Source organism: Centruroides sculpturatus, unplaced genomic scaffold (assembly GCF_000671375.1).
Source record: "Centruroides sculpturatus isolate CEXI.00-Female unplaced genomic scaffold, Cexi_2.0 scaffold226, whole genome shotgun sequence".
In the NCBI taxonomy this organism is placed as follows: Eukaryota; Metazoa; Arthropoda; class Arachnida; order Scorpiones; family Buthidae; genus Centruroides; species Centruroides sculpturatus.
This window is the reverse complement of record NW_019384525.1, coordinates 452,869-478,726: the sequence shown is the minus strand read 5'-3', so window position 1 is coordinate 478,726 and position 25,858 is coordinate 452,869. Positions and strand designations below refer to the sequence as shown.

The 25,858-nt window shown below is 33.5% G+C and overlaps 1 protein-coding gene across 1 annotated transcript in view; it reads left to right on the top strand.

The window, feature by feature from the left end:
- Nucleotides 1-25,858, top strand: part of LOC111622855 (stress-activated protein kinase JNK-like) — a 165,286-nt gene that overhangs the window by 68,568 nt on the left and 70,860 nt on the right. Inside the window, 3 exon segments of the mRNA XM_023365288.1 lie at nucleotides 10,231-10,289; nucleotides 15,766-15,904; nucleotides 19,031-19,196. Of these exon segments, the coding sequence (XP_023221056.1) occupies nucleotides 10,231-10,289; nucleotides 15,766-15,904; nucleotides 19,031-19,196 (364 nt within the window).

The window sequence follows — 25,858 nt, the reverse complement described above, 5'->3', positions numbered from 1 at the left end:
CAACAATGCAAGGTTGTTGCAAGATATTACAAAGATAAATTAATAACAGTATTTAATGTTAAAATCATCCATTTTAATAAATAAATATCTAAGATGTGAATATTTTTGACTTGTTTAAAAATGTTATCTTCAGGAAGTTAGCTTTGAACAAGAATGATGTATTAAAATGACAAAGCTCTTACACATTGAATAGAATTAAATCAAAATAACCTATTGGAATTTCCTTTAAAAGACACTAAGAATTAAGATAAAATAGATAAAAATACTTGAATGTGTAAAAATTATGGAATGGTCTGTTATATACTGTAGAATAGTAGAAGAGAATAAGGATCTTTGGACTAAGCAGGTACCTGAACTTAGACTATGAATACTCAACACTGTCACTACTAACCAGATGTTTAACTCTTTGTGTAATAGATGTGATGACAGTTTGGTCTTTATTATGATCATAATTAATTCTTTCAAAAAGAAGAATTTTGGAATGCAAAATATATGTAGTATTTCATACATATATTTAAATCTGTAGAATGTTTTTAGCATTTCAAAATTAAAGAAAAATATAGGATATAAATTAACAAATTAAAACAATTAAAATAAAAAATTAAAGTAAATAAAATTATAAAACAGGAACGTTATAACTTCCATACTACATCACATTAATACATGACATTAATTAAAGCTAAGTACTGTAATTAATTTATCTTTATAATATACATCAGTTTTCCAATCTGTGGGGCATGCTCCCTAGTGAGACACAAGATTATTGCAAGGGGGCACACAGCTTTTACCAAATTATCATTTTTTAATACAAACAAAAAGTCAGATCAATGTTGAAAAAAATGGATCAGCTAAACTGTTATGCCTAATTCACAACCCTTGTCCAAACTACTTGGATACGAATGCTAACAATTCTCGTCTCAAACTCTCGGCTGAAATGTCTCGAGAAGAGTTGCACTCTGGTGGACAATATATTTTATTTTATAAGGTATATTGTTTTCTAAACCATTAAATTGATTATAAGGACAGTATTTGTGAAATTAGATTGTTACAAAAATTAAGGGAGGCACAAAAATTTTTTTCTGAAAAAGAGGGGGTGGAGGTACAGAAATTTTGGAAAAAAACAACAACAATTTCTGTTGGAAACCACTAATATACATAATGGTGTTTGCTATACTAAAGAGGTTAATGATATGTCTATCTAATCAATCTTTGTTCAAATGTCAGTATTATTTTGGTACCCAATTAGACAAACCTTTCTGATAGCTTGATATTTTGTCAGAATGCAATCAACTGTTGTTTATTTTATTTTATTATTTTTTAGCATGTCCAGTATCACTCATTTTCCTGACCATTCAACATCTATTGTTTAGTATTGTTTTATAAATGTTTTCCCATCTTGCAAGAATCCCACAAATCTTACTGAATAGTTCAAGAATATTCCAGTAATAGTGTCTGAGGAATTAAATAGATACAAGGCTTAACACATTACATATTTATTTGATGTATATATTCGTATGTACAGAACAGGGCCAAAAGAGAGCAGGTGCCCGCGGTTTCTCAGCTTATATATTGAGCAGCCAAGTCCTCAGGTGCTGCACTTGATGTGACCTTTACAAACCATGGTGAGATAAGACACGACAACTCCTTCCCTCCTAGAAAAATACATAATCTTTCCAATATTTCGGTGGTTGTCTTATGCATGTCTAATGTTCCTCTCTGTGATTGCTGGTAGGTGCATCTAAACTCTGCTCCACTTTGGAACTGGCTCTTCTATGTCTGACTTGTTGTTGGGAGGAGACTCTTCATTTGTCGGTTGGGCTGTAGTCTCCTTATCTGGTAAACATCATTGAATTTGGTCTGTATGCAGCTTAATTATCTGACCATTCTCTGTACAGGTTGAATAAGTGACATTTCCTTTCACATCCATGATGTCAGCTGGGGTCCAGTACTTGGTGGAATTGAAGCTTCAAACATAAACTGGATTGCCTACTTGGAAGGCTTGGTTTGGAGGTTTCATTTATAGCCCCTTAGTTCCTATTTTTTATTTTTAAAATCTTTAATTAAACACAAAAAATACTTTAAACTGAAAAAAACAAAAGAAATGCATTAATTTTGAAGAGAAAGCTTCAAAGTTTAACGTCCATTGTCTTGCCTTTCTGCGAAATCTGATGCTGATGAGTAATTGTGTTTACAGCTGGATGACCTTGAGAACAGCTGGTATCATCTTTCGTGGAACATTCTCATAAAACTTACAGGAGGCGAAGGGTTTATAGTAGGGTGAATACTAGCTCACTGTATATTTTAAAATATTTTTAAAAAATTATGTTTTTTATTGTGATTTTCGACCCCCCGACTTAATTAAATGTATATATAATAAAATCTATTAATTAAAAAAATTAAAAAACTATTGGAGGTCGTTTTTGATATCAGAAAGTAGCTTTAAATAACTTTACCGAAGTAAAATCCGTGCACTAGAACTTTAGAACGATGAATGAAATTTGATTAAAAAAAATCCCATAAAAAACAATTAAGCTGTCATTAAAGGTAGATTAAAATTGCGATAAAATTTTTTTGCACAGGAAAAAATTGTTGAAAAAATTTGGAAACTTAAAAAACATCTAAAAAATTTTTTTTTTCAAAAAGGGTCTAAAAACTTGGTTTTTCGTAACGCTATGGAACCTGCTTGAGTGAGGCTCGAGTGTAGTGCAGAAGGGGCTAGTTTATCATTGTTGCCTTTTTTCTAAGCTGAGAGATAGCAATTGTCTACGCAAGTCTTCAACTTATGCTCCATCAGCAGTTCAGCCAGACTCACTCCCATTGCCGATGATGCTACGATGTTAGCATTCTTGCTAACTTCAATCCAATGTCAACTCGTTTTATTTTCTTCAGAGTCTGCTTTGTAAATTGCACCATCCTCTCACTTGTCCATTAGATGATAGGTGGAAGGGTGCCGTGGTGATATTTTGAATACCATTGTTATTAAGAAATTTGCGAAACTTGGAAGATGTAAAAGCAATGCCGTTGTCTTATATGATCACTGTTGGTATTTTGTGCATGGCAAACAGTTTCCGCAACACCTTAATCACTTCACTTGCATATGTCGATGGCAATATATCCACTTTCAACCACTTTGACCTGGCCTCCACCATTATGAAAAATATTTTGCCCTGAAAAAGGCTAGCAAAATTTATGTGGAGCCTATTCACGGAGCTTCCTCCAGTTCCCAAGCAGATGTTGTTTTGGGAGGATTATGTTGGACTGCTTGACCTAACTAATTTGTCAATGTCACTATCCAGACCTGGTCACCAGATGTAACTGCTGGCCAGTGCTTTCATCTTAACAATACCCAGGTGTGAGATATGCAACATATCAAGACATTTTCAGTTGATGGGAAGGAATTATGATATGACTTCCCCTTAGCAAACATTCTATATGGATTGACAGTTCTACACTTCTGTTTTCGAATGGTTGAAAAAGGCCTGAAGTTTTCTGCTTGGGCCAGCCATTCATAACCCATGTCTTTATCCAAGATAAGATTGGGTCTTTATCAATCTCTAGAGATATTTTTCTATCTGACAGAGATGGACACTCCATGATGTTTATAAGGAAGATGTCTCTCTCATTCTCTTGCTGCTCTGGGACTTTAGCCACCAGAAGATGACTCAATGCGTCTGCATTTTGTATGGTTTTTTCTTGTCTCTAGACAAGTTTATAGTCATATGATGACAGGAGATTATTCCATTGGAGCATCTGGGATGAGATGATGCTTGGGTTGGTCTGGATAATGATAGTAAGACAAGAAGAGAGGTGTGATTAGTCTGTATCTCCACTTGCCGTTTGTAGATATAGTTGTGAAATTTCTCAACTCCTGCCATGATTGCCAAGGCCTCTGTCTATCTATGCATAGTTCTGTTCCGTTGCTGATTGCGTGCGTGAATAGTATGCAATGGGTGCCTGACTTTCGTGTGGCATACAGTGATTAAGGATGGCATACAGTGGTTACGGACAGCACTGATGCTGTAAGGTGACACATGTTAGCACTAATGGTTTTTGCGAGTCAAAGTGTGTTAGTACGGTGTCCAATGTCAACAATGATTTAACAGCCTTAAATGCCTTTTTGTGTTTGGGGTTTCACTTTCATGGTGTATTTGCATCCAGAAGATGATGCAAAGGTTCTGCAACCATTGCTTTGTTTTTTAGAAAAACATGATAAAAATTAACCAGTCCCAGAAAACCTTGAAGCTCCATTTTGTTAGATAGTACAGGACTGTGCCAAACTGCTCAGACATTCTCTTCTGAGAGATGAATTCTGTTTGCGTCTATCTTAAATCCCAAGAATGTTACACTTGAAACTTTTATGACACATTTCTGTTTTAATGCACAAGCCTGATGTCTGGAATTTCTTAAGAACCTGTCCAACCCTTTTTAGCAGATCCTCCTCAGATTCAGCTACAATGAGAATATTGTCAAAGTATGGGATTACTCCTTCTATTCCCCCTACAAGTTGTTCAATAAATGCCTGGAAAATTTTCAGTGCCATGTTGATACCGAATTGTAATCTATTGACCTTAAACGCCCCTTTGTGTGTAATAATTGTTTGATCCCTGGGTGTATCATCCATGGCTCAAACAATTATTTGATATCATCATCAGTGGCACAACATTGCAATACTGAAGGTTGTGAAATTTTAAAAGATAGTGCCAAGAGTATTCTGACAGAAAACAATCAATAAAAAAGAAGACTACAGGAACACACAGAAATTCTGAAAATACAGGAAGACATTAGAATTAATAACAACATGGGACTGAAGCTACATGAAGGGTGGAATGACTTTGTTTTTACATAACCTTGAAGCAGACGCTGAACAGATGTGGGAGTAAAGTCACATCACATTGTAAAATGAATTGTAACAAGGCAGTTGGCTTCACAGTCTTATGGATTTGGTGTATTTGTTTTGTTTAAGGTCTGGAAACCAATTATTTTAATAATAGTAAGTTCTCCTCCCTTTGCTTTTTCATCATTGATAGATTCACTGTCAGTTCACAGTCAGATGTACTGCTGCATTAGGGATTTGTAGGTATCCTCCTTCAGTAAGATGAGATCTGCTTTTATCTGCCTTGAGCACAATGATGTGTTTGTCAGCCAACTATTTCTTGGAACTTCTTATAAGATGCCAGAAACCATCATCCCAGGTCAGATTGTAGTGCAGATTTTGAGTGCAGTTTTCCATCTGTAGTATTCCTTTTGGACCCCCATCATACCAGTAATGAGGTTTTCAAGGTCTGGCATCACTTTTTCAGGTTGTATTATGTTTCACCTGGTACATACATAAGTCCTTGTGCCATATCACGGATTAGGTAATCAGGGGGTGAGATGTTGTCCCAACAGATTAATGGCGTGCTATAGATTTCTTTGTCAGGTTTTTGCTTACTTAAAATTCAGGATAATTTCTTTGGTACTTTTTTCCAGGCTTTATTCCAATATCTCTTGATAAATTGTTACCTTTTTGTTCACTTCATAAAGTAATGCAGGGTTTTGTTCGAAGAGTTGATTCTCTACTCTAATCAGTCATCAAGTTTAGAATACATGATTTTTCTTGATGCTTAAATGGCCTTTCTTAAACATAAAGCTCTAAGTTTAGGTAAAAGTGAATCACATCCCTTGGGTAGCTGTAATTGATGTATTGATATAGGAAACACATTGCTCATCTGGCATTTCATGAGGAATCTGAACTTAGCCCTAGTCCTAGTGAAGGCTAGTACCAATTTCTTATATGACTTAGCTGGCATAGCTTAGAAATAAAACAACTTCTCAAGGAGTCACTGGGAAGAATAATCAACCCACAAGAACCTTATTATATCCCAGTAACAACAAATTTTATTTAAAATTAATGTTTTCGACCATAATTATGGTCTTCCTCAGGCTTTTGACCAATACAATTTGAATATGGAATGCATTGAACAATATGCTTAAATTATTTTAAAATTCTGAACATTTGAAAGCTAGAAAGTAATGCATGGAGGTGGTGCTATGAGAAAAAACGAGAGTAACATTAGATACCTATTCTATACCATTAAGTACATCTTATTATTTATTTGTTGTGGTGTAGGGATGTTTTTATCACTTGTAGCACATACGGCTAAAAATTATCTTTTAGCTTTTAAATGTTTGGAATTTTAAAATAATTTAAACATATTGTTCAATGCATTCCATATTTGAATTGTACTAGTCAAAAGCTTGAGGAAGACCATGATTATGGTTGAAAATGTTAGTTTTAATTAAAATTTGTTGTTACTGGGATATAATAAGCTTCTTGCAGGTTGATTATCCTTTCCAATGATTCTAAGAGAAGTTGTTTTTAAATATTGAAATATGGTACTGTTCAATGATTTCACTATTTATGCTATTTCTCGAGATATGCAATGAGGGCTATCATCAAATAATGTTTTTATCTAATCATCATCAATAACAACTGGCCTTCCTGAGCTTGAAGCATCTTCAAGGTTGAAACTACTTACTTTAAATTCATCAAACCACTTTCAAACAGTTGATTCTACTACAGTACCTTCACCATAAACATCACATATTTCTTTTCCTGTCTGTACAGCATTTTTGTTTTTTGCATAGAAGAAAAGAAACTGTAATGTCTTATCTAATCAAATCAAAAGCCCTGATAATATTCTAATGAAGCATTACATAAATAAAGGATTTGAAAGTGCCAGGCCTGGACTTTGCATTGTCAATAAAATAAGTGCAAATTGTTATTAATATCAAAACTCAAAATAATTACTATATGTAAAAAAAATCTTAGTAAAAGCTTGAATACACAATTTAAATTAATTAAATTAAGAAATAACATTAGAGAATAACTTGCAAATAAAAAATCAAAACAAATATATATATAAAACATTCCCGACAATTGGGGACTTAAAAATCAAGTTACAACTATCTTAGAACTATCTTCACAAAAACTGACAAGCAAAATATGAAAAATAATATTGAAAAAGCACAATAAATCTTACTAATTTGTCTAACCGTCATCAAAAACATGTCATTTGAACTGGAAAGCTTTTTGTCAATTTCACTTGATCCTTTCACTTGTTCACCTCGTTCAATTCTTCAATTTGTTTCCTTCTTATAGTGTGGTTGGGGTGACGTTACAAGTATATTCCCACTCGACCCTATTTCCATACTTACTTGTTAACACTTCATTCATTCTAGTAATCGGTCTTTTTTTTATTCATATCATCTCCCTTACAAGTAGTTTTATAATTTTATGTTATGTTTCTGATGACAATTTGGGGTGGGAGATTATTCTTTTAACTTCTTGTGGAAGTCTTCCCCTGAGATGTCATTTCTGGGTTGATTTCATAACTTGCTTCCAGCAGTCATTGTAATAAGGTAGACATTAGGCACCATCTCGTATCTAAATTAATAATTATAATTTAAATAATTTATTATTGATTCTAAATTATTTAATAAATTATTTAAATTATAATTATTAATTCAGATAAGAGATGATACCTAAAGTCTACTTCTAGTAGCAAATTACTTAGTATTTGTTAGAAAGTTGTGTATGTGACCTTTGTCTTGTGATCGTCGTGCCCTCCCCTCTGCTATGTGTGGGGTCTGTGGAGTTATGTTCGTCAAGGGAGTTGTACTCTGGTCCAGTATAGTTTAGTTTGGAATGTGTGCTGTGGTCTAACGGACATCGCTTTCTAGTCCTCTCCACTTTCTTTGTGTTACCTTCGACATTACCCTTCATCATATTCAAACCCTGACATGGTAGCAGAGAGTGGTTGGTTTAAGGGTTTAATGATCGAGGTTTACCATATGAAAAACATCTAATTGGAGATTCAAGTAAGTGATATATACTTGTTTGTTTACGAAAGGCATAACCTGTCTGAACAAAGAGCAACGCCATGAATAGTTTGGGGACACAGCATGTAGATAAACTCGATGATGGCAACTACGAATCGTGGAAGCTACAAATGCGGAGCATACTTGTTTGCAATGAACTTTGGTCGTACGTAAATGGATCNNAACATTAGATCCGCAACCAAAACGCAAAGCGGGACGCCCACGATTAATTAAAAGTGGAAAACCTGGAAGACCAAAGAAGGTGTATAATGAAACAGCAGATATCGCAAAATGTGACGAATTGCCAGATCCTACAAGTGTAACAGAAGCATTAAGCCGAGAAGATAGAGAGGAATGGTTAAATGCCATGGATTCGGAATATAAGTCTTTAATGGAAAATAATACATGGGAATTAGTCCCACGCCCAAAGGACAGAAAAATAATTTCAAATAAATGGGTGTATAAAATAAAAAGAAAACAGGATGGCACCGTCGATCGCTATAAAGCCAGGTTAGTTGCATGTGGATACCAACAGAGAGAAGGAATTGACTTTGAAGAAGTGTTCGCTCCAGTAGCAAGATATGAAACGATCCGAGCATTCCTCGCTGGGTGTGTGGAAAACGAAATGCATGTGCACCAAATGGACGTAATTACGGCTTTCATACAAGGTGACTTAACGGAAGAAATATATATGGAGCAACCAGAGCATTTCAAAACAAAAGGAGGAGAAGATAAGGTGTGCCGATTAACTAAACCCCTATACGGATTAAAACAAGCAGGACGCGAATGGTACAAGCGACTAGACAGCTACCTCCTAAGTATAGGCATGAAGAGAACGAGTTCTGATCCTTGCACTTACACCCAAAATGAAGGCAGGGACAATGTTATCATCATAGTTTATGTTGATGACATGCTAATTGCCTCACGCAACTTAGAGATGATAACAAAAATCAAACACATCCTTCAGAAAGAATTCAAAATGAAGGATTTGGGTGTAGCAAGTGAAGTTCTGGGAATACGAATAGAAAGAGAGGGGACTACCGGAAAGATGAAACTGACTCAAGAAAAGTACGCTAAAGATCTTCTAAAAAAATTTAATATGCAAGCATGTAGACCAGTTTCAACACCGATCGAATCAAATCAAAAACTAACAGTATTAATTATTAAATTTCCATAATAATTATTGCATGCCATAATAATTTGGCCTCATTAAGGTCTGCAGCTATCCCAGGCTTAATCACATATTATGCTAAAGCAGTTATTGGATTATTGTTATCAATATTATACTTATTCTTTGCCAGTCTGCTAGTTAAAGATCTCTTTGTAGAACCAATATACATCAATTGTTGGTTAAATCTTTTATCTATCACTGGAATGGAGTATACTCTGGGTGCTCTTTTGCTGTTTACTCTATCTTTTGCCATTTCTAAATAATTTTTAAATTAAACTGTAGTAAAATCCTACAAAGCAGTAAATTTGTCATTTTGTTTTCTATAAGGTAATTATTTTAAATTTATTTAGTATTGAATTCTGTCCAAATAAGTAATTAAATTATTAATACATGATTTTTACTTATTGGATTAAATGATTAATGTTTCATTATTTAATTAATAAATTAGACAGAATTAGGCACATCACCTTGTAAAATGCAGATGGACAGTGCAGTTGACTTCACAAAGGCTTATAGATTAGTTGTATTTTGTTTGTGTTAAAATTTGGTGACCAATTGGTTTAATAAGAGTAAGTTCATTGTTGGATTCCTCTCCCCTTCTTTTGTTTAGGTTTTAATATACTTAACAATATTTATTATTAATAGTGTAACCGTCTACCAGAATTTGGAAAATGTAGGAGAAACTAAGACATTTATGGGTGGAGATAATATGTGATACTACATTGTCATTGGATGCTGATTTATGCTTGATAATTTAGTTTTAGTGTATAAGTTACTTTGATAAATTGTAAATGCAGTGCACTGCATATGTTGATTACCCAGTTGTACCGACAGGTTATTGGTATTGTATTTGTTACGTTGTTGCCATGTGTTTGTAAGCTGATGAGGGGTCCTTGTACCCGAAATGCATACTTACCTAAATTTGATATGTGATTATTAAGGACCAAAACCCCTTTTTTTATAAAGTTCTGGTCCTTCTTCCAGTCGGCCTTGGTGTGATAAGCCCTGCAAAACGTTATACCCTATTTGTTGGGTTATCTAATTCTGTCTAATTTACAGTCGCGGGCAAAAAGCGTTGTTTATTATTATTTAATTAATAATTTCAGTCTTTTTAAACGTTTTGAGATTCAAACTTTAATTTAACGTGAAATGTGAAAACTTACTCAAAATTTAATAAATAACTTTTCACTTATTTATAGATAATAGGACTTTTGAATGCTTTCACTCCACAGAAAACTCTAGAAGAGTTTCAAGATGTGTAAGTTATTTTTTGTTATAAGTATACAATATATTGTAAAATCCAATAATGAAGTTGGAATGGATAACTTTCCAAAATAAAAACCATATACACTTTTCTAGCAAATGGGCTTATTCATTAAATGAGCATACAAATATTTTCAGTTTAATTTATAAACTTGCCTCAGATTTATAAATTAAACCAAAACATTTGTATATTCATGAATAAACCCATGAACTAATGAATAAACCCATTTGCTAGAAAAGTGTGAATTTTGGGGAAAAATTTTACTTCAAAATTCAGCCACTATGGAAAACTTTGGTACTGCTGTTTGCTTAATGTGCAAATAATGAAATAAATCAAATCAATACCTTCTATTTTCTTGCATAAACCAGATTGTAATAAAAAACACAAGTTTTTTGGTCTTGTACAATAGGTCTTCTTTAAGTTATTCATTAAAATATGTTCCAAAGTTGAGCATTCTACTGTAGAATACCAGTTTAAACTGTTGTGATATAGCATGTGGTGATAGGATCTAACAAAGAGATAGGCAAGTAGTACAAAAGAAACATACTTTATTTCACCTGTGGTTTTACACTTTGCAGGATTTTTATAGATTCTGACACTCCTTGCTAAAATTCTAGTAGAAACAATTCACCACATACACAGGAAGAACCGTAAAATGCAACTCTCGTGACAAAAAGTATGCCCAAAAATATCTGCCATGGTATAAAGAAAACTTATCTAAAAAACTTTAGAGCTACTTATACTAAAGGGGAAGGAAGGAAAAAGATAGAATACAGGACAGAATAAATCTATAGTGCAAGATAAGAATGGGTAACCTAGGTAGTTGACGGTTTCATGGTGGTGATGGCCAAAATGTATCATATAGATGATGAGGGACAAATGTGGGTAGAATTCAATCAAAAAAACTTTCTTATACCTTTCCAGAAGTTCTTATCTCAGGAAACTCAATTCCTATCAATCATTAGTCTTAACATATGGTCTCTTCCTATCGCTCCAGTTGATGCAAAATCAACCTGGTGAACACTATGACGTATCTTCTCACTTCGATGTCCTGACCAAAAAGTGGCCCTTGTTGTCTTTTCTCTTGCCTTCAGGGTCATCCTTCTCCTTTGTTTTCTAACTAGGTCACTCACCACCCACACTTGGAAGAGGTTCCTAGAAAATTATGTATAAAAGAGCCAAGAACAAAGAAGGATAGAAAAAAGTATACATATACTATTAAAGATATATACAAACTTATAAAATATAATGGTGTACTACCACAAAACATTTTAGCTCATTTCTAAAACATAAATAAACAATCCATAAATGCAATTTTATATAAAATCCTGATGTTTTAATAATAAGCCAAACAATTACTGTAATGAATCAGGCTGCTTTATTGCTACTATTAACAATTTAATTTTTAGTAATTTGGTACTAGAGGTAGGTGTTAGGTGCCATCTGTTATTAAATTTAATAAATATTAGAATTAATAATAAAATCAGAATTTAATTATGCGAGAAGCCAAGGGCATAGAATTGTTCTATGTTACTTACTGACACACAATCGTTAGATTGGCTTACTTTACTTAGGAGGGCTTTAAAGAAGTTGTTAAAGATCTGGATGGTGAGGGCTAGATCCACGTCAGAATGTTGACATCAGATAGTCAATTACGTGGACTATCACACGTCTACTTCTAGTTATTTTTACGGAGAGGTTGCGTTATAATTGTGAAAAAGGAATCTTTTGATTCAGTCAACAACGAGGCCATTTTTAAATGAATAATAAAGAATATTTAATAAACAAAATAAAAACAAAAATGGAGATTACAATTATAAAAAATCTATCTATTTCATAGAGAGAGAGATTACACTTCGTTTAAACTCATACTACCTTACAATCTTAAGGTTCATTGTCTTCTCTTTATTTTTAGATCGATGATAAGGTTCTTTAAAAATTTAGATTCTTAACAGGTTGTTTCTTTCTTGCCCTTTGAAATTTGAAGGCAGCACTTTTTTATACAGTTTCTAGATTCATGAACATGGAGACAAAACTCTTCTAGACTTTGGGCATTGGCTATGGGGAGATGGCAGTGGAATACGTCTTCTCACTTTGAGAACTTTTGGCGCACTCCCCGAACAATCACAAAGATTCCCCTTTTTTGAGGTTTTCTTCCAATGGAAACATTGTATTTTTCCACATGAGCATGATGAGTGGGGATTTACAGAGGGGGACTGTTCGTTAAGTGACTCAAATGTTGGAAGATAAGGGAAAAACGAAAGGATGTTGAACTTCCATTGGAAAGGAAGTGAGTTTTACCAGTTTCTTCATTTTTGAAATTAAACTTTTTCCATCAAAATCAGAAATATTATTTCTAAAAGTTATTGATTTGATTTAAACTTTCAATTAAAGGGGGTTATCCAAGATCTCACAATTATTAATGGTAGCAGTACCAATATGGAAATTGTTTGGCTTAAACCCAAATTTTTAAATAATTCCAACAAATTAACATAATAAATTAAAATTATCATGAGATGGTGGTCTAAGCAGCTACCTCTAGTGAAATTAATTTTATATCTAATTATTAAATTAGCTTTATATTATAGCCCAGTAATGTCACAGATCATTTGGCATCATTTGGATCTAAAATGTAAACCAAAGACAACTAATTAGGAGTCAGATATGCAGATATAAAATAAAAGTGCATATACACCACAGATTATTAATATATGTTACAGTAAAAGTGATTAATCTGGTAATTATACATGATCATCGGTTATTATGTATAATCGCCAACAATTTGGTAAATGTGATAAACTTATTTCATATATTGCAAATTAATCACATTTACTAGTAATTATGCATACTCATCTGTTCATAATGTTAAATATGATAATTCATACTTAATTAGTCAAATTAACCAGACATAATGTGTAATTATCAGTCTAGAAAGGCAAATTTGAAAAATAATGCCAAGTGGATTCCATTGGGGGTATGCAATCTCAGTCAGACCAAGATTATAAGTTCATACTTGTATATCAAGACCAAGTGGTCTTGATATACAAGTATGAATTTATAATACCTTACGAAGTTTGTTCGGCTTTGTCCCTTAATAACTAAACATTCAGAGGAAGTGGCCCATGTGTTGATAGATATTTTCACAAGTTTTGAAGCCCCCACCGTGTTACAAAGTGAGAATAGTCATGAATTATGTAATCAAGTTATAGAAGAAGAGCCTGCAATGTGAACTTAGCTGAAAATCTACATGGCAAATTGGGGCATAGTCAATCTCAAGGTTAGGTTGAATGTGCAAACCAGGGCATTGAGAACATGCTAAGCTCTTGTTTAGAAAGCAATCAAACCCAGCACTGGACCAAGAAATTATGGTTTTTAAAGTCCATGAAGAATAGGCATTAAAAATGATGTTTTGAAGAAATTTGTTTAAATTTGATGGTTTAACATATGAATATTGTGATAGCAAGCTTATAATCTTATTATTGATGAGTGACAGCAATTCTGGGTAATCTGCCCACAATATTGTGATGAAAAAACCATAAAAAGTTTAACAAAAAGTGCTGTGAAAAAAATCAATGTGGGAGTATTATTGCTTGCATAATATTTGTGCCAAAAATTTTATTTTTATAATTACTGAAGAAGAACCAAAACTGTTCAAAATGTATTTGGGATTAATAAAAACAGAAACAACCCTAGAAGTTTTTCTTTCTTCAATACTACAAGTGTAATAAGTCCTGATTAAAAGAAAAAGGGCCCAAGTTGGCAAAGAATATTATAAAAATGTTTATATCAGAATATAAATTTTCATCTATAATAATGTATCTTCTATTACCAGGACTTATTATACTGGCACTACAGAAAATATTACAAAGTTTTACAGAAAAACATTTATTATTTTACTTAATATACAGGTATATGTTATTATAGACGAAAATTTATATTTTGGTAAGAAAAAGGACATTGTGGCATTTTAATTAAATGTTTATATCAGGTTTAAACTGCCAAAGAATATGGATGTCGTCCACATATCTCATATTTAGAACTTCTAGGAGAAATAACTCAGTAAGATTGAATACTCTAATGTTTGATTAACTAGTTCACACAGGTCTCCTGAAAATGAGCTACCTACCAAGATCCTATATATTGTAAATAAGTCTGGTTTTTGTAACTAAAAAACAACATATAACAAAGGAGATGTGCTAGTTTTAGAATCTGTTGATTTTCTGCAGTTTTCTAGCTGGGTTAACAAAAACTCTCTTAAGAAACAAAAACATTGTTGTATGCAGATGGAGGGTATAGGGGAATAAAATAGAATATTGTAAGGTATTCATCATCCATTAAGGCCATTTCTTTTAATGTTTTGGCCAGATGACTGAAGTCACAGATTCCAAACATGCTATCCTGTATGAAAATGCTAGGCAGATTTACACGTGTTTCTAGTGTTTTAATATCCTGGATAAGTTTGAGCTTTGATTTTCATTGATATAATCCTGTAAATGTGTGGACAGAATTTGGAGCAGACCCTTCTCCAGAAAGTTCATAGGAGACATGCACTTATCAACAATTGGCTGTAGTTGTCTCACCTGCTTATGTGTTTTGGCTGATACAAATAGCTTAGGGATAGAATGGAAACATATCATATCATGCTTTAAGTTCATGCCAATTTTGTGCATGTAAATCTCTCTACCCATTTCTGTAACTTGTCTACAAAATCCTCTTACACCAGTGAGCATCCTGTAGTGGTAACATGTGTGCTCAAGTCCCTGAAGTACATGGTTCTATGTGTTAGAATTATAGACCTGGTTTAATGTGCTTTTAACAAAAAGGTCATTGTCCTAAATTTATTTTGCTTGCTATGTTCTTCCAGACCATTTCATCTTCTGTTTTTATGGTACAGTTGGGTTCTAGATTTCCTTCTATCAAAAATATATCTTGCTGATGTCATTCAAGCTCCTAACTAGCATTTCCACATCTGGAAGTATTTTCTCAAGTCATTTTGTGCTGTTACAGGTGGAAACATAGGCACTTCTAATACACACTTGGGAGGGGTAAAGTTATCCCAACATACAAGTTGCATTAGTGAACATTCTATCTTGCTGGCCTATCTGTTTTCTGAAAATCCAGCATAGCTTTCTAATGTGTCTTCTACATATGGTATATGCCACTTGATTTTCTAAGTTAATAACCATCCTATTAATGTCTGCCAACAGATCTGGATTGCATTTTTTGTAGGGCATTTTCAAATGACACTAGTTTACAGATTAACAAACAAACTTCCTTTATTGAGGTGATTTATTTTATTTCTACATTTCCAGTTAGTTCTTGTTTAGTTTATACATATAGTAATACCAGCCAAGACATATAGGAAGGTTTTTTTTAATACACAGAATTAGCATTTATAATTTGGAAAAATGTTCATAAACTTCATTATTTTTTCTTTTAACAATAATATATAAAAATAAAATTCTTTCAGATATTTGGTAATGGAATTAATGGATGCTAACTTGTGCCAAGTTATTCAAATGGATCTTGATCATGAACGTATGTCTTATCTTCTTTATCAAATGCTTTGTGGCATCAAGCATCTGCATTCTGCCGGAATAATTCATAGAGTAAGTTATGGTTTTAGTTTAGCAAATTCTTTATTAATCATAATTGCAATAAAGTTTTAAATGAACTGAAAAAATTTGTATTTGAATATTCTCATAACATTTTTACTTTGTGTTATTTAAAATAAATAAATTTGATTGCTTTTATGAGAATTTGAAATAACGTCAAATATTTAGAACAAAGAAAAAAATGTAAAAAACTTTAATATTAAAATGCTAAAAGATTTCTTAATTAAAATAAAGCTCCAAAATTGAATTTTTTAAATAATTTATACATTTGTCATGGAAATATCTTGAATATGTTTAGTTATTTTTTTCCATAATCATTAAAAAAATTATTATTGTAAAACTTTTGAGATAAGAATTATGTAATTTTTAACCTGCTTTCCTGGAAGCTGCATAAATCATACACAATAAATATGTTGGAATTAAAATGTATTATAATAGAGCAGTGTTTGTCATCCTCTAACAAATTGTCACCCCCTTCAACGTAGTATCGTCCCCTTCAATAAAACCGTTACATAGTATCACCCCCTTCACTACAAAATTCCGATGCCAAGGGACAAGTCTAACGCCTAATTCGTACTGCATTGAATAGACTAGTAACTAGTATAATGTTATTTGTTTAATTATTGTACAATATAATGAATAAAATATCTAATAATTCTTAATATAATGTTTTACTATATCACCTGGAAAATTGTTTTTCGCCCCCAAAATATAAATTGTTACTAATCGCCCCCTCAACATGGAAAAACGCCCACATGGGGATGATATCGCACCCGTTGAGAAACACTGCAGTAGAGCGTTGTTTAACTGAATCAATTGGGGACTGAGGTTGTTCAGATAACTTATTTTTTGGATAACCAATTATGTACGAAAAAATATATTAACCTATCCCACGTTGAAATTTTTCTCCGTTGCATATCGCTTCGCGTTGAATTCTCGTCGACGTTAAGCCTAATGTAAACTTTTTAAAATAATAATCGTGGCTATTGTATCGTTAAAAATTATTTCTTTATTTTTTACGAACAAAATAAATATATTGAAAAATATAAAAACCAAAAAAAAAAATATATAATTTAGAAGTTGATCTAGTATCAAAAACGTCCGATTCAGCACGACACACAGTCCTAAGAAAAACACCACACAAAAGTGCCACTGCACAAAATACTGCCGGGAGCTTAATAGACGGGTAGAGGGATTTAAAGTCCAAGACCGTTATGAAGGTAGGAGGCGCTGATAATTCCTTGAGGAGTGATATTAGGTCTATTGGGTGTGTCAGAGCATAAGGATATCCTTCCAGCTTAGGCGAGAGTAACTTATGCATTAACTTCTCTAGCTGAATGGTTGGTGCTCTGGCCTTATCAATGATTGGTCTTAGCTGTTGTCCAGGTTTGTGGACTTTTGCAAAGGCGAATATTCTGGTCGTATCCGGGGAGTCTACCATGATATTCTTAAATTCCAGGCGTTTGGCTAGCTTCGTAACTTTAAATCCCTCTACCCGTCTATTAAGCTCCCGGCAGTATTTTGCACCATCAGAGACCTCCTTTTCAACATCGTTAATGATAACAACTTACACCAACAGATACTAGAATTGGCGCATCTTATATGTTATAACTCCTTCTTCCAATTCAATGGGATCACATACGGCCAAGGAAGGGGTGTCCCCATGGGTAGCCCCATCGCAGGGGACCTATGCGAGATAGTGGTCAGACAATTAGAAGCTAAGGTCATCCCTCAATACTCACCTAACATCTTACTATATAAAAGATACGTGGATGATATTCTCATCTTATGGAGGCTAAAGCCGGATGTTTCAAAGTTCGTGGATTCGTTCAATGATAATCCATACAGCCTGACCTTAGAGTTAGATCAAGCTCACGCTTCTGAAGCGCATTTTCTCGACATCAACATCAAGTTCGAACAAACAGTAGCCCGCATGGAAGTATACAGAAAACCAGGGGCTGAACATCTATACATTCCAATAGGATCGTGCGATCCACCCCACTATAAAATGGCAGCCTTCAATGCCTTAATTAAAAGGGCTTACTCACACTCGTCTGATCGGATATCCCTACATGCCGAACTAAGGCGTATTGAACAAATAGCCAACGAACATGGTTATCCCAAGATCGTACGTAAATTGATCCGCAAATGGCGCGGACGAGAAATAGCCCTTAACCAAGCACCCAATGAAGTTCCATCTAGTATCATCCCGGTTACATACAATCTGTACCTGAAATCGCTTTACAACACAATAGCGAAGAAAAAGAATGTTCACATCGTGTATAGAAGATGCGCGACAATTTTTGATATTTTACGGAACGGGAAAGATATCCCCAACAAAGAACGACTCCCAGGGGTATATACCATCCCAATTATAGACCATAGATGGAACAGAAGCCTGACCTACGTAGGATCCACTAAGCGCTCATTAGAGGTGAGAATAAAAGAACACTTGGCAGATATTCTGCATGCAAGGCAAACCATCGCTCTGGCCGTCTATGCCTCAGATACGGAAATACAGCCTTTATTCAGCCAGGCCAAGGTAATCCGCATCACAAAATACGCACACCACCTTAGATGGCTAGAGGCCCTGTACATATGTATGGCTACACTAAAAGACGATAATTGTATTAACAGCAAAGACGAAATCACCCTGTCAACGGCATGGCAGGTGCTCGTAGACAAGAACTTACGATAATTTACAACTAGCAAAGGGGCGCATGCGTCAATGACGCCATCGATACGTGCGATACAGTTCTTAATGGTGTTCTTTTTTGGTTGAATTAAATTTGAATGGCATTCGCTTAGATGTCGGTTACCTGAAGAAGAACTTACAAGTTCGAAAACGTTTGTAACACTTTGTTTTACAGAGAAGCACACCGGAAACAGGTTCCTGTATGTTGATTTTGTATGAACAAATGTATAACTATCTACAAGATGCAAAAGGCTAAAAAATTTTTTAATTAAAATTTTATGAAATTTCTTATAAATTCTAGATATTAGTTTAAGATTGAATCTGTTGGATTTAATTAAAAAACTTAAAAAATAAATTTAATAACTTTTTAACTATTATATGTATCCATGTGATTATATTACTAAATATATTTTTAACTACTGTAGGACTTAAAACCTAGTAATATTGTTGTGAAGTCTGATTGTACATTAAAGATATTGGATTTTGGACTTGCCAGAACTGCAGGAACGACTTTCATGATGACTCCTTATGTAGTAACACGTTATTATCGAGCACCAGAAGTTATCTTAGGAATGGGTTATAAAGAAAATGGTAAACAAAAATATTAAATATTATTTATTTAACTGTAATGAAATGGAAAAATGTTTTGCAAAATTTTTTGTCCTGGAAGCTAAATTTCATGAATTTATTTAAACTTTAGTTGATATGTTCATTAAATTGTAGTTTTTCATCTGAAATAACCTGTTAAAAAGATTAGACTATAAATTTTATTTAGCATAAGTTTTAGCATGTTATTGTAATATAAATTGAAAAGATTTATAATACTGTAAATTTATTTTAATTTACATTTTAGTTTTGCATATAGTTAAGCATAAAATTGTTAGTTTTATTTGAATAATATTTAGAATGTACTTATTTTAAACTATATTTTTGCTTTGGTTACTGTTTCAGGACAATTATTTCTTATGCATATACTCATTTATTGTCTCATATTAATGAAGCTTGAATAGTATAAATAAAACTCACAAACCGTATTGTGCATTGCATTTAATTGTGAAAACTGTTATGTCACTAATGTTTTTGGTCCACATCTAGGACCTTCCTCAGATATAGAATGCCCTAAAAAATTGAATCTTTCCAGTTTTAGCATTCTATCTTGGAATGCATATAACACTTTGATGTATTCAAATTTTGAATGTTTTCTTTTTAAAAATTTTTCTTTCATATCCAATAAGGTGCATCTGTGTTGTTTGCTATAATATTTCCAAAACATTAATGTGTTGGAGATATTATAGCAAACAAAAATCTACCTGAGAAAGATCCTAGGTGTGGGCCAGAAACTTTAGTGAATAATAGTTTTCACAACTAAATGCAAAGCACAATAAGGTTTGTGAATTTTATAGTGATTAACACTTTGTTGTTGGAAAATTACTTTAGCCTGGATAGTTATATAAAAAAAGCAAGGTGAAATATATAAATATACATTTAAATAAAATCCAGAATATATTTATTTAAAATTGGATAATATATAACACATTACATGTAAAATATTTTTGTTCTGGAAGTGGTTTTCAAGTAAAGTGACTAGAAAGGTTTTAATGCCTGCTACCCTAGCAGTAAGATACAAAAGTTTGCTTTAAATTAAATTTGAATATCTCTGTTCTGTCTAAAAAGGATTCTGTATTGACTAAAATTCATTTCAACATTGCAGGACAGTATAATGTCCTGTAATGTTGAAATGAATTGAAATGACATATTTTTTTATATTATCAGGTGATTTCCCTATTTCCACTTCAACATTTGAAACACTATGCAGTATCTCATTGATTATACACATTTCTTCCTATCCAAGGTTTTTTTATAAGATATCATCCAACGTTTCTTGGCAACTTCTGTTACAGATGTGAAATTACAGTAGAGCATCGTTTATCCAAATTAATTGGGGACTGGGGTTGTTTGGATAACCGATTATGTACAAAAAAAGATATTAACCTATCCTGTGTTGAAATTTTTCTCCGTTGTGTGTCTTGAATTTTAGTCGATGTTTAGCCTAACGTAAACTTTTTAAAATAATAATCATGGCTATTGCATCGTTAAAAATTATTTCTTTATTTTTTACAAACAAAATAAATATATTGAAAAATATTAAAACAAAAAAAATTATACTTTAGAAGCTAATCTAATATCAAAAACGTTCAATTCAGCATGACACATCCTCAGAAAAACACCACACAAAAGTGATAGTGCTGCCTGCTAAAACACACATATCAACAAAAAAAAATATTGGAGTAGCCCAAGATATAGCCAAAGATTGCAGCGCCACAGCACTAGCGAAAATTTAAATTTGCCGACTGAAATTCTTTTGGATAAACGACGCTCTACTGTATTAGCTTGATGTAGAAGTTTCTGGAAGTTTCTTGTGGTGTATGTAAATGCCATTTTGTGTGGTGATACAAACTTTTTAAATGTGTCAAGTTTACCAATTCTTTCTCATAACCAAATTTACACATGTGCACTTTACAATTATGAATTTGGTATAAAAGCAATGGAATCTTATCATCATATGGTGCAATCATTTGGCAAGAACATTATCTGTAAGTCTTCAATCTATGATTGGTTGAGAAAATTTAAAACTGGACAATATGAAATCAAAGATAAGACATGCTCTGGAAGGCCTTCCATCCTATTGGATGACAAGCTACAGTAGCTCTGGAAGCCAACCCATGCAAGAAATGATCAAGACATGTGGTTGTGATCACTCCACCATAGTTTGTCCACAGATGAACATTTTGTGCTATCTTCACATCAACATGACACACATGCTTCTACCAGATCTGCAAAGTTGACCTGACAGAAACTGCTTAATTTCAGTTGGGAGGTTCTCCCTTACCTCTTATATAGCCTAGACATTGCTCCATCCCAACTAATGTCTCTTCTGCTCCATGCACACTGGAGCAGAAGATGGAAAACAGTTTGCTGATGATGACAAGATAAATAGCACTTGCAGAGAGTCAAAACAACCAAGTTTTATTCAGTAGGAATCTATGACCTGTCCAATCGATGGAAAAGGTACTTGAATGTGTAATGGCAATTATTTTCTTTAATAAACTATTTTTTGTTTTTGAAATAAATGTTTTATTATAATACTGTGAAAATTTCAGAAACTTTTGAATAAACTCAATATTTTGATGTAACTTTTTTTCCATTTGTTTTAGAATGCTGATATTGAGGATTTGTTTTAAGTTTTGCAATTGTGCATTAAGAGCTAATGTAATGTACAACAAGGTCATTTTTCAAATTTTTGTCATTGAATAAATCTTGTGCACTAGTGATGCTGTCTGCATTGAGAGTTTGAAGTACTGATTCCATGCTGTTGAAGTTTATTGCATAATACTCTACACATTCCAACCAAATATCTAATTAATACAGGATGCAACAATAAGGCTAACTTGGAACACATTTCCTTAAACTTGGCAATTCTGATAGGAAGTTTCAAGAAAACCTTTTGCGATTAATGCCTCAATCTGTGAATGGCTACTTTGAACAACTTTTGTGATTCTGGAGAGCATAGTCTGAACAAGTTTTATGCATCCTATTGTTGTAAAATACTTTGAGGAAATATGCTGCTTTCAGCATAAAAGGAGTTGCTTCAGTTTACTGACAAGGAATCTTTTTATGCTTTATCAAGTTATTCCATAGCAGTCTCATGGCATCATTGAAAAATTTGGAAACTATTTGATAGTTACATTTTTTTCAATGTTTCCGTGGTCAGAATGGCCTAGTGGCCTTCTAGGCTTTATGGTGATAAACTGCTGTTTTTAGCCAACTTCCTGGTTTTGTTGTTTCAGGCTTATGTGTACCAATATGCTGAATAACTTGAAATTGCTGTGTATCTGCTACAACTTGGATTTTTGTTACTCAGGATGCCATCCATATTGCCAATATGCCTTCCTTCTTGATTGGTGATCTCATCTATGGATACCAGATTGATGATGATTATGTATTTCTTNGCTGCTTTCAGCATAAAAGGAGTTGCTTCAGTTTACTGACAAGGAATCTTTTTATGCTTTATCAAGTTATTCCATAGCAGTCTCATGGCATCATTGAAAAATTTGGAAACTATTTGATAGTTACATTTTTTTCAATGTTTCCGTGGTCAGAATGGCCTAGGTTGATTTTTATTACTCAGGATGCCATCCATATTGCCAATATGCCTTCCTTCTTGATTGGTGATCTCATCTATGGATACCAGATTGATGATGATTATGTATTTCTTCCATAATTTTACTGTAAATCTGTCTTGAGATAATTCTTTCTAATAGTTGACTCATCTAGTATTAGCTACTGCATATATTTTTTTAGGAAACTCTTAAAGGCAGAATTATTGATTTTCCATATAAGTATATCATTATTTATAAAAATATCTTGCATAGATCAACATAAAACTGTTACTTTTTGGCCACAATAATTTGAAGGCCCAGGCTTTATGGTGATAAACTGCTGTTTTTAGCCAACTTCCTGGTTTTGTTGTTTCATGCTTATGTGTACCAATATGCTGAATAACTTGAAATTGCTGTGTATCTGCTACAACTTGTTAACATGCATTGCAGAATAAAATATTTCCATCAATCAAAAACTTATCATCATTAATACATTCACAGCATTGACATTGTTTCTGTTGAATGAGAAATATCACCTAAATTTATTTTAAAAATCAATTATAAAATTTATTAATGAATATTCAAAATGTTAACAACAACTTATAGTTTAAAAGTGGTGTAAAATGGTTTTTGTTGTTAAAATGGTTGTTTTCTCCTAAGTATATATTCAATTATATTAACGTTACAATTTGAAAACATTTAAACTTATTTTAAAACAAAATTAACATAGTTTGTGAGTATCTTAAGATAAGAGAAATTACATTATATTGGAAATGGGATGGATGGGGCATTACTCCCTTACTCCAACATTGATATATGATTCTGTGCTACTGATAACCCTCTTTTCCAGGTTGGTATCTCTGTGTTTATAAATTAAACATGCTATTTTTTATTTACATTTTTATTCTTCTTCTATATTCCCATGTTCCAAATGTCTGATGACAGGAATCTGTTGTGTAAATACAGAAAATACTTGTAAAAAATGATTAACAATTTGCATTCATATTTATTTTTAGAGAATGGAACACTGTTAGATAATTAAATAAGAAACTCAACATCACTTTAACACTGGGTGTGAAATCAGCACTAAATCCGGAACCTGTTACTGGTGTAAATCATGTGAAAAAACCTTTCTTCACAAACATTTTTGAACTTTTTAAAATAGTTCTTCCTCAGGTAAAAAACTTGATGGAAAGCTTCAAAAAATAGAATGTGAACATTTAAAATAAAATTGAATACTTGCTTTACGAAACCCGTTGTGATGGGCATGCGCACTCATGCATGGATGGTGATATTTAAAGGTCAGCATCTATAAGGGTCTGCCATGCTACAGATAGACTAAGTTCATCCTTTCAGTTGATACAGGTGGTCACGTGGCTAGCCTTGTAGATGGATATGGCTTCTAGCCATTTTAGATGTTATAGGTGGGGTGTAGTGATGATGACGTTGGCCTTGTCGAATTCTGCCTTCTATGTCAGGATCAGACGCATAGGTGGCCAGGGCAGTGGTGTGTTGCCCGTGTCAAAGGTTTGCTTGTTGCTCACGTATTCTGGTATTTTAAGAACGCTTGGTGGAACCGATATATATATATATATATATATATAAGGCTCTTGTCCCATCTGTCATCTTTGAGTGGAATGAAGTACACACTGGGAAGTCTGTTACAATCTGGATAGTCCTTTCTATTTCTAAGGATGTCGAAGATTGTGGGACATCTATACGCTATTTGCATTTGATGTTTGCTGGCAATCTCTGCATACACTGCTTTAACATATGGATTAAAGGTGACCGGGACATGTGTACGATCTTCCAGGTTGGTGTTGGCCCTCGCATGCATAGTGTATTGTGAGCGTTGATGTCACTCAATCAGATGGTGTGTTAGATTAGGAAACCTGTGTCTGGCTGCTATCTTCTTAACGTAACTTAACTCGGTAGCTAGGGCTTGTGAGGTGGATGAGTAGGAAAATGCCCTTCTAACTAGAGTATTAAAGACTGCAGCCTTGTAAGAGAATGGGTCACATGAACCCACCAGTATGTATGTAGAGGCGGCACATGGTTTGTGATATACCGATATGAGGATGGTGGATTTTTCCACTTTAATGTTTATGTCTAAAAACTAGACTTCAGTACTGCTAGACTGATCAACATCTACCATTAAGCCATATGGGTTATCATTAATGGCTTGCACAAAAGCTGAGATGTCAGGTACTGTCTTCCACATGATGAGAATGTCGTCTACATACCTCCTATAGAGCATGATGTTTGGGAGGAATGGTGAAAGAAATAGAACATCTAAAATGGCTAGAAGCCATATCCATTTACAGTCCATTTATTATATCCCTATAACGTGGGTTCCTATAACGGAAATTCCTATAACGTAGCAAAAAAATTGTAGCAATATTCGTATAAAGGAACTCCTAAAATGTCGTCGGCGACTTGTGTCGCAACAAGATTAATAGAATCTGGACCAATAGTGGATGAGCAGCCGAACTACTTTCCTCCGCCCTGCGCCACGCTACGGAGAGTTTAGGCAGCTAAATTGAGTTTGCTATCGTCTGTACAGTATTACATATAAATTATATATAAATTAGGTACTGTATATATAACTATATATTCCAATTAAAACTTCTTCCAAAACTTCAGACTATGAGGCGTTAAATATAATTAAAATATTTTATTTTTGCGAGCGCTTTCGATGTAAATATGCACGTCGTCTTCAGGCAAATCAAAACGAATAGAGAATTCGAACCATACATTTAAATTTAAACATTAACGATATTAGTCGTTTTTTGAATATAACTACCGTGTTTCCCCGAAAATAAGACATCCGCAGAAAATAAGACCTAGCACAGATTTTGCTGAATTGCGAAATATAAGACCTCCCCCTGAAAGTAAGACCTAGCAAAATTTTTTTAGTCGTAACGATCATTGACCGATGGTTGAAAGTGGCCGTTGGCTTTTTGAAAGTACAGCCACTGATTGGTCAGCAGACAATTACGCCACACGGTACGATTTGCATAAGACTATGGCTTGGGAATCACAGATTTGCATAACGTTACGGCTGGTGATGGCTAATTGGTCGGCCGGGAATCA